This window comes from Carassius auratus, unplaced genomic scaffold, assembly GCF_003368295.1.
Source record: "Carassius auratus strain Wakin unplaced genomic scaffold, ASM336829v1 scaf_tig00028956, whole genome shotgun sequence".
Taxonomy (NCBI): domain Eukaryota; kingdom Metazoa; phylum Chordata; class Actinopteri; order Cypriniformes; family Cyprinidae; genus Carassius; species Carassius auratus.
The window spans coordinates 47,163-57,466 of record NW_020525728.1 but is presented as its reverse complement, the minus strand read 5'-3'; the positions used below and the strand labels follow the sequence as shown (position 1 = coordinate 57,466).

At 37.6% G+C, this 10,304-nt stretch overlaps 1 protein-coding gene across 1 annotated transcript; it reads left to right on the top strand.

The window, feature by feature from the left end:
- The first annotated feature begins 99 nt into the window (after positions 1-99).
- On the top strand, positions 100-9,153 carry LOC113079673 (glutamate receptor ionotropic, NMDA 1-like). Its single transcript, XM_026251925.1, has 5 exons — positions 100-280; positions 612-757; positions 3,186-3,212; positions 3,607-3,717; positions 7,199-9,153. Exons 1-5 carry the CDS (start codon positions 100-102, stop codon positions 7,265-7,267), a joined length of 534 nt encoding a protein of 177 aa, XP_026107710.1. The 3' UTR covers positions 7,268-9,153.
- Positions 9,154-10,304: the final 1,151 nt, after the last annotated feature.

Sequence of the window (10,304 nt, the reverse complement as noted above, 5' to 3'; positions counted from 1 at the left end):
TATGTATTTCCCCTATTTCATCCCTGCTCTGTTGTCTGTGTGCTTGATCATATGTGTCTTTGTGTTTATTTGATGGTGGTGTGGTGACTTTTGGGATTTATGGTACTTTCTACCAAAAACAACTTATTAACTTTTGAACTTCTCTTCCTGCTCTTCACCACCTCTTGCAGTTCCCATGAGAACGGCTTCATGGAAGACCTAGATAAAACCTGGGTGAGATACCAGGAGTGTGACTCAAGGAGCAATGCCCCAGCCACACTCACCTTTGAGAATATGGCAGGTATGGTCCATTTCGGGTACAGAGAAACCTAAAAAAGATTGGACAAAAAAGGTACAGTAGGTAAGGTATTGGGGCCTTTTTTTGTCCAATGCTTTTAGTTGTCATTTTATGCTCACCTGTGTTGATGTTCACATTTGTAACAAACTCATTAACCTTTAACACTCATCCATTTTGCATGGTTTTCAGCAGCAGGCACCAAATATGTGGCCAATACATTTAGGATTCCATCACACAGAGGCTCCACCCCCTCCAGCTCCTCAGTGGATTGATTCGAAAAATACTGTGCCTATGTAAATAGTCTAACAGTTTCATTAATCTCTCTCATTCACAGGTGTCTTCATGCTAGTTGCTGGAGGCATTGCAGCAGGAATCTTCCTCATCTTCATTGAGATTGCATATAAGCGCCATAAAGACGCCCGCAGGAAGCAGATGCAGCTAGCCTTTGCGGCCGTCAACGTTTGGAGGAAGAACCTACAGGTAAGGTAGCTCTCTCCTACAACACAAGAGGTAAAAGAAGGGTGAACACAAGGGAATGACCTCCCAACAGAGTTTTGCATATGAACAACTTTTTGTACTGGGCTTTAGTTCCCAAGTTTTTCATTCCTACCTTTGTTAAAAACAGATCTTTGGTTGCACTGTTTGGTGTGGTGAGCAAAGGTGGGCAATCACCATTGTGTGCTCTTAAGCTTCCAAAAGGGCCTGGGATTGTCTAGGCTGCTCTGGTTCAATCAGCCTCCTTCTTCTTGTCTGTCCCAACAGGACAATAAGGAGAGCTCAGGGAGTCAAGCTGTGGGTGCGGCTGGGACTCCATCTTTAGTATGTAAAACAAGCTGATCCATTTTGTTGCCACGTCATCCTTGCTACGCGAATCAGTATTTTTAAAATAGCTGATATGCTTAGTTATCCATCAGAATACGAAGCTACTTTCATGGCATGAACCACTTAAATGCTTCAAACCACTTAGTGTATTTCAGTTAGATGAAATTGAAATATTTGAAGATGATTTGGGCTGGAAAATTAATGTTTGTGATATAAAAAGGTAATGCTGATTAGGTACTGCTAGTATACATCAAAAGGCTATGCTAAAAAGAACAGGAAAAAATAGGACAGAGTGCTAATTGGTGTCATTAGTCCCAGCCTCAACCTTTAATGAGTCTTTGCATATATCCTTTAAAAAACAGAACAAGTAATAATATTACATGAACATGTTACAGAAGTAAATATTTCAAAAGCCCAGTTTATAGTCTAACACAGTCCAACTGAAATGTCTGCAACAAGCTCTAGCTCACCTGTACAGGTATATCCTTTAAGACCAATGTTTTCGAGTGAGAAGTCCTGGGAGGTCTTCCCAGTGGGACTATGATATTTGGTAAGGGGTGGGCCAGTAGCGTATGGGCTGGGTAGAAGTACGGTGAGGCTTTGAGAGCCTCAAGCTGCTTCTTTTTTCAAAATGACAAAAGGTCAGAGCTGCTGACTGATAATATAATAAACAGCAGTAGCAGTGGAAGGTAAGATCACAGTTGCTTGTCTTTGTGAGCAGGTCAATTTACTGTCAATGTCTCTCATATGCATCACATTTAATTGTCTCTGTATGTATATGCATGTAGGCTCTTATGCAGAAAGGTCAAGCAAACATACACTAGGATGGATAAAAACACTTTAAAATTGGAGTCTAGAACACCTATGTCAGATAAAATTGAAGTGTTGATTTAAATATAAATGTATCACTAAACATTAGTTTGTATGGATCATTCACTGTGGTGTTACATGTTTTTTGTCAGCTCTTCCTTTCTGTATAGGAATTTACACAAAATTTTGATGGTGATATCTTTGCAAGCTTGAGTATAAATATCAATGTTTGTTTTTTTTACTTCTATGAATGTCCATATTCAAATACCCCATTTGCACTTGTGTGTACTGCACCTTCATTCAGGGAACTGCGTGTAACACACACACTGCACTTCTGAATAACCTGCCCAATTTGCAATTTTGTCCACTGGGCTGTTCCGTTGTCATTTCAAAAGCACAGAGATGTCAGAAACATGACGCCCACATTAAAATGATTAATGGTAATGGCAGAGTCCATTCAGAAGTGCACTGCCTTCAGGAAAATGAGAAAACAAAAGGGAAAGACTTTTAAAAAATGATGATGCAAAACTCAGTGAACCGTGAATGTGTTCTGATGAGATACTGTTTTAAAGCTCGCAGCCATTTATGTGTCTCACTGTGCCGGTGGTCTATGTGGCTCCAGCATGCTAAATGCATAGACAGTGCTCTAACCACAAGCAAATAGGACTTATTAATATATTTTTTTCTTTCTGTAAAGCACAAAATTGAAGCAGGACAAACAAGAGTGTGTTTTTTTTGGCTAAGTTGTTCTTAGATTGCAAAGACATTGTGGTAAGTCCCAAAGTGGTAGAAGGGGTCAGATGATATTCAGAAACTTTTAAAGGGCCGCAAGAAATGATCCTGAGAGTCTTCCATCAGTCAAAGTCAACTGTATGCTTGTCACATTTTGCTTACTTTATCCACACCTTGCTCCTACTGCCCTCTGCATGAGTCTAAATGAAATTCACACCACATTTTACCCAACTCCCTCACACATTCCTTACTACATGTGTGGTGTGGATTTCCGTTATACCCTACAAAAGTATAACGCTCAAAGAGGGTTCTTATAAGTATTCATGTATTGATCAGTATTATTGCATTTTATTGGTTGCCCTACTTCCCTATAAGAGTGTTGTTTTGTTTTGTGATATTACAGACTGCTTGGCTTTGATGTCATTATTTCCTCAGCAAACCATTTTGCTGCCTTCTGCTTTTGCTTTTGGATCTTAAAGTCATATGATCTTTAAAGCAAGTGGATAAATATTCATTTATTTTTCTTTTTTCCTCCCCAATGCAGCCCTCTTCCTCTGTAGAGACTCAGGATGTAAGAATACCTTAATTCGACCTTTTCTTACACAAACACACCCAGTCTTGTGCTATACCTTCGTACCATTTGTAGAGGCCAGAGAGTAGCCGTGTTGGGCACCTTTGTTGGACAGTGGGAGGGAAGGGGGCAAAAGAGTCCCAATCTTCTATGCCAAAACCACAAAGTGTTAAAAGGAAGATTTTATGAAACGGCACAAAACAGATGCAAAGGAAGTTCATTTGGGAATCTAAAAGTGTTCCAATTCTTTATGTCAAACAAGTCTGACTTCCATTCATATTTATAGATCGTTGGATTTAATATAGCTTATCAACGGGGAACTAGGGGATGTGGTTTTGGCAGTTGAAAACCAGCCAGAGAACATGAATAATTGTTCTACGTATATTTATTTTAGGATAGGAAAAGTGGTAGAGCAGACAGCGACCCAAAAAAGAAACCCTCTTTTAGGTCCATCAGTACCACCCTGGCCTCCAGCATCAAGAGACGTAGGTCCTCCAAAGACACGGTAAGGAGGTTAAGGAATGGCATCTCTTTTTACTCGGCCGGTCTCTCTTCCTCTTTCTGCGTCTGTCTTTCTCTCGTCCTATTCTTCCACTTCTCTCTCTGTATCTACTTTCTTCTGTCTTAAATGACATGTCATGTCTGAAGCCAAGAGAGCCGCATTTCTCTCTGGTTATTCCTCCATTCCTGGCATCTCGGCCACGTGTCTGTCAGTCAGTCATCAAGTCACCATCCAGACCCCATCTGTCAGTTAGGACTTAAGAGCTCAGCCATCCTTAAGAGTAAGGTTTTAGGACCCAGTGATCAGGGAAAAGGTTCTAACCTAAGAACTGTTCCAAGAGGAGGGGGCGCTGCACAATGCCTGATGTTTCTGGGCTGCTTCTCTCCCTATTGCAACCCCTGGATGTGGAGTGTGTGTCCGTGAGGGTGAACGTGTGTGCCTCTTTTTGGTGGGATGTGCTGTGCGTACTTGTGTGTTTCTCGTCCCAAAACCTGCCTGACGTTATTGATATGAACAGTCAAATCTTGCGATGTTTGTTTCCCTGACGGCATGCTTTGGTGTTGTGGTGTTTGATCAGAGCAACCATGCCATGCGGACTAACTTTTTTTTTTAAACAGCGGAACTTCCCTTTCAGACTTTGAAATCATCAATTAACAATGTTTTTCTTTTGAACTGTTTTGTTTAAGGTCCTAACCAAGTTTATTTCAGGGAATGGGCACTGAAAATGAAAATTCTGTCATCGTTTACTCACCATCATTTTGTACCAAATCTGTATAATTATCTTTCTGCCGTGGAACACAAAAGGAGATAGTGGGATGTCCAAGCTGCTTTTCTCCATTCAGTAATAGAAGACCGTGACCAAGGGCTCTCAAGCTCTAAAAAACATGATAAAAGTACTATAAAAGTCTTATAAATAAGTCATAAAACATGCAAGAACTAATGACGTTTGATATCAATGACATAAACCTGGCAAGATACATCAAGTTTCAATGTGTGCAGTAAATGAATTAATATAATATACGTACTTGTATTTAGTATAATCTATAAACAGATCAAGTCTACAAATTTTCTACAAAACAGCTGATTTTGGTTAACTTTAATATGATTTGCTATGGCACCCCAATTTATTAAAGAGGGCCTAAACAAAATATTACATTTTCTAATTATTTTGTTTAGGAATTATGTTACATATTTTTTTCCTTTTTAAGTGTTTAAAAAAATGGGGAGAGTGGGTTGGGGTGGTGAATGGTGAAGAAAAGGCACAACAATCCAGGTAAAAAGAGAAAAACAATAGTAGTCATCCATGGTGTTTAACCATCCTTTTATTTCCTGATATCAGTGTCACCTCTCTTTCTATATAAGTGGATGTATATGGATTTATAACTGTCGACGTCCCCCACATGATGTACATGCTACACAGCCTCTCTCTTCCTCTGCAAGCATGCAATATATCTGTCATAGAATTAGAGACTGTGTTTTGGTTGCCTTGGTAGAAGTAGTTGCATTTTTTTGTGGTAGTGATGATACACACACTTTTTGTCTCTTTTGCTGACTCACTGTCTCTCACCAGGGGGCACTGTGGGCTTAATTTGGAAGTGCCAACAGGAAGCCTTCTAAGTGAACATAACAAGAACTCTCATGCTCACTAAGGCGTGCTAAGGGCATTCTTGATGCAACACCAAGGAAGAAAGAAAAAAGGAAAAAATAACATTTAAAAGAAAAGAAAAGCCTCCCGTTATCATCAGAAGTATTGCTGAATACATTTATTCTGCAATATGATGATGATCTTGGCAATGAGAACTTTTGCCTTAAGATATGGCTTTTAGAGATGTTGCATCGTTTATTGAGCTTATAAGCTTATTTACTGGCAATGGCATAGTATTAAAAAAAAGAGTAAGCTATAAAAGAGGACACATGTTATAACAAGTATGATTAATTTTGAACGTAATATTTATGTTAATAAGAAATGTTATTTTGAAATTAAACATCCAAATGTAGCATGTGTCTTTTGTTTTCACAAAAACAAAGAAAGAAAAAGAATTACTACCATCTGGAACTCTTTGCTGCTGCTTTTCCATCAATATATGCATTTTACTTTTTGAAAATGTAATCCTTAGGGTCATATAGTCAGTCTTGATTAGCAGATGTTTTTCAGCTTAACCAATAAAGCTCTATGTGCCTCAATCTCACAGTTTGCCACAGCAAGGAACAGAATTTAAAATGATAATTCTGTCAGAACAAAATATTTTGTTTGAATCAAAATGTCCTTGCTGTTGCAACCTGGCAAGCCTCACTGAGAGACATTTTATAGCTTACAAAAACTTAAAGAAAAAAACAATTTGTTTTGTTGTGTTAATTGCCTTCTGACTGGGCACCTGCATGTCACTGAGTGTTTTGCCTACGTGGCACAGCAGATGCCCATGTGAGAAAACAGCTTGTTGCCCTTCTAACACATCTAAGCTTGAGATGAGGAAACAGGAACTGAATGACAATTAAATATATATATATATCAGATATGAATATGCAGTGGGCCAGAAAGTATTTGAACATTTGAGCCAAGTTTAAAAATGTATTAATGTCATTGCATTAGACATCAAAATATGGAAGCGACTGATATTTTTGTGCATTAACAAACTTTAGGTGAAATACTTTGGTTGATAGGTTTTACATTTAAATACAAACAAATATATACTGCTATTGCAAATATACTAAATGAAGATTTATAAGTATTTCCTCCTGGACACTTTTTGGTTGAAAATTCTGGCTGAAATTCAAAAATGCAACCAATGTCCATTTGGTAATGTTATGAACCACAACTTTGTTTACTCCGCAAGGGCGCCAGCACAAATGTGAGGGGATCTGATATCCACTAGAAATCACATTGAGCCAAGTGGGTTAAAAGCAACTGCAAATATAGCTTGGAACAAAGGTCATCGGTTAAATTCACTTGTTTGCAGATGCCAGTTGCTTTATACTTCATTATATAATGCACTGACATTCATATTTTTAAGTGTGTCGCAAGCGTCCAAATACATTTTGACTTTTGCCCCAATAATTCCAACATAAATAACACATAGGTTATTAGGTGACCTAAAACCATCTCACAACAAAGAACCTGCTTCCTCTTCTTTGAATATTATTCTTAATACCACCTAAGGCAGCAAGATAGCTGGAAGTACACTTCTCCCACACTCTTTAAAATTTGTATCACCTCCTTGGATGTTACCGAATTTTGATGCGTTGAGTTCAATTGTGAAACTTAGCCTTTTTAATGTTTCAGATCCTTGGCAAAATTTAGTCCAATGCTTTATGATGACATCTGAAACATTCAATGGTTGAGTCCTTGTTTTGGATTTGCATGCTACATGCTGCCTTGGGGGTAATGAAGGAAATTCCAATCTGGGCTTTTGGAGAAGAGGAAAGGTAACAGTCGCATTAATTTTCTCTATCCTGTGTGTTTTCTACCTTCTCTCCATTTCTACAGCAATTCCCACCCACAGACATTACGGGCCAACTCAACTTGTCCGACCCGTCTGTCAGCACGGTGGTGTGAGGCAGAGAAAGAGGGAGAGTTTAACATAAAGACATGCTCATTCTTTAGAGACAAACAAGATGGAACTAGAGAGGAGCATTGTAGAACCACTCATCTGGGTTTCGAACGATGGATCCATCATGGACGAGAACTACTGAGCCACTTCACCTTTATGAAGAGCCAGTGGAACCTGTTGGGACTTGATGGTGGACTGCAGGGAATGGCATGCACTGGAGCACTGCGAACACACAGACCATATAAACACATAAACACATACAACTTTATAGCTCGATGCTAAAATTAATATACACTATCATTCCATCCACCAGAACAACTTCTGAATTATTTCTTTATGATTATGTAGAAATATTTCTTATTAGTATTAGCCTAGTACTTATTCTTACGTTGATTAAGTGGTTTAAGTATTGTACAGTATAATTTAGAACAAAGAACAAAACTTTTACATGTCTCAAGGCCAATTCTAAGGTCAGTATTAAGATAATTAACTAGTTGTATAAGATTAATTATAGTCATCATTTATATATATTTATCTTCTATACATTTTGTATTGTTTTACTTGCTTTCTGTTCATTGTTTTTCATTCTTTGTCTATAAAGTCTATAAAGCGAAAACTCAGCCAGTCAAGCACATTATCTGCGCTATTTCAAATATCATTATCTTTCATATTCTAAAATCTCTTTGCATGTAATTTGCATGCAAATTTGTCCCTGAAAGTTTATGGACAAGAAAAAGTATACAGTTAAAATGTTTGATTTAAGATGTGGCTTACTGCACATCAGTTAATTGCAAACTCTCCTTCAAACTCAACAGTTCTTCCTCTTTAAAGTTCTTATGCAGTCGTTCTCAACTTCAGTCTGAAGGGTGCATCAAGGGGCCGAGTTTTTTCATCCAACTAGCACTTGGTGTCTCATGCAAAATCCTCTCTGTGTGTCGTCCCCACAGACGACCTCAGAGACCTTTTACGTGAGAAAACCCCAAGTGTGCCCATTTATTTTTGACATTGGTGCTGTAGTTTCGTATACACCTATTAGTTAGATGGAAAAAACTGGCCCGTTCCCAAGTTCTGGGGTTGAGAATCATCAATAAAAGCTGTACAAATAAGGACTGCTTACTGTAAATGTTCACTTAATGCTATTTTTATGACCCATGGAAAATCCCCTATAAGAGTGATCACCTATAGCACTTTAATGTGAATCTGTCGGAAGCTATATGCATATGGAGATTATGCAATTTGCCAAATGTTGATTGTAATACTGATACTTGATATGAAAATGCACATTTGAGAATGCGAAATATATTATATGTAAATGTCAGCCGTTTGTTTTTTAACAAAACACTCCTTTTGTAGTTTTCGTATTTCAAAAGATTTAGACATATTTGTTTCTGATATATATTAGAGTTAAACTGTGTCAAATTAGTGCATACCACATATATCTTCAGTTTACTACTATTAAGTTACACTACTTTAGGTTTTAGTCTTTTCAAACTGACAGGTGTACAGTATGTTTTTTCTCATTGCTTGAGTCAATGAATGTGGTTTGTACTTAAGAAGAACTATGTATTATACCTGATTTCAGGGCATGTAAACACTGAATTCAGTTTATGTTGCCTGGACTGCTAGATTGCAGATGACTTTAAGATGTTGAAAAAAAAGGAGTGTTTTTATGAGAAACTGTCACACTGTTAATATCACACAAACACAATCGCATAAATTACATCACATACAGTAACACACATATCCTGAGCATATCCTAAGTGTTACATCATGTTTCAGTTAATTTTAGATATTTCTCCAAATGAACAAATGTTTGCATTTTGAGAAAAATATATAGAAATAACATTTCTGTTTGCCAATAAATTTGTGCCATGTCAGTTGCATACAACAACTAAGTGTCTTTTCAATTTTGTGAGCAAAACATTGTATTCACTAAACAAATATACATTAATTAATTTATTTGTATGTGTGCCTGCCCAATTCTGAGGATACATTTGTACTCAGAAGAGAGGAAAACTTATACATATATATATAAACTTGTGAAAATGTAGATTTTTCTGCTAGGGTTAGGTTATAAAGTGTACAACTACTGTACCTGTGTATAAAAACAACATAAATCTATGCAATGTCCCCGGTTTGATTAAGAAGCCTGCGTGTAAATAATGCACAAATAGTTAAACAGATACCTATTACCCAGAAGTTCAAGATCTTCAGTCAGATTTAAAGAGGTGGAGATGCATACATTAGTCAGATGTTATGGGGGTAGTGGTCAAAATAGTAATCTTTTAATCTCTTATTCTGAATTTGACAGCGTATTTAAGAGGCGGTATCACCATAAGTGAGGACAGACTGTTCCTTTGCAAACACTGACGTCTGCAACAGGTGAGCTTACTTTAGTCTTTGCTGCGCAAAACTACGTGATAACTTATTTATTGAAACGTATTAAGAACTGTTTTTTAACTGCTAAACTGTTTCACACCATGTTGCGACACGACAAACTGTTCAATTATCGTCAACAATGTGCGCGCTTGCGTTTAGGACAGAATCGCGTCGTGTTGCCTGCTCTTGATCTGTTGACTGAACGCAGGTGGAGGGATTCTTTTTTTTTTTTCATTTCATTTCAACGTTGTTATTCTCTAGTGTAAATAATTTAAGTGAAAGACCGAACAACATTAGTGGGAAAATAATTATTACAAAATTCTGTTTTCAGCGTTGTTTACATTTACCTTTCCCTCTCCAGAGTTTGCGCCAAAATATGCTGCCACGGATACATTTCTGTCATAAAAAAATCCACCGTTGTCATCACTGTCGTAAAGTTACATTTTGAAAAGAAAAAGAAATTTGACAAATAACAGATTCTTAAAGCGTTTTACGACGTTTACGACGAAATGCCATGATAATTTGTTATTGATAGCCTTTACATTAATAACGACAAGATTGTTTGTGAGAAGTGCTGGTTTGTTGGAAAGCTGACATTCCTAAGGGTTGCCATGGCGTCGCTATGTAGTTGATAAGGGGTTTTGGGACTTGTCCCCGAAGTCT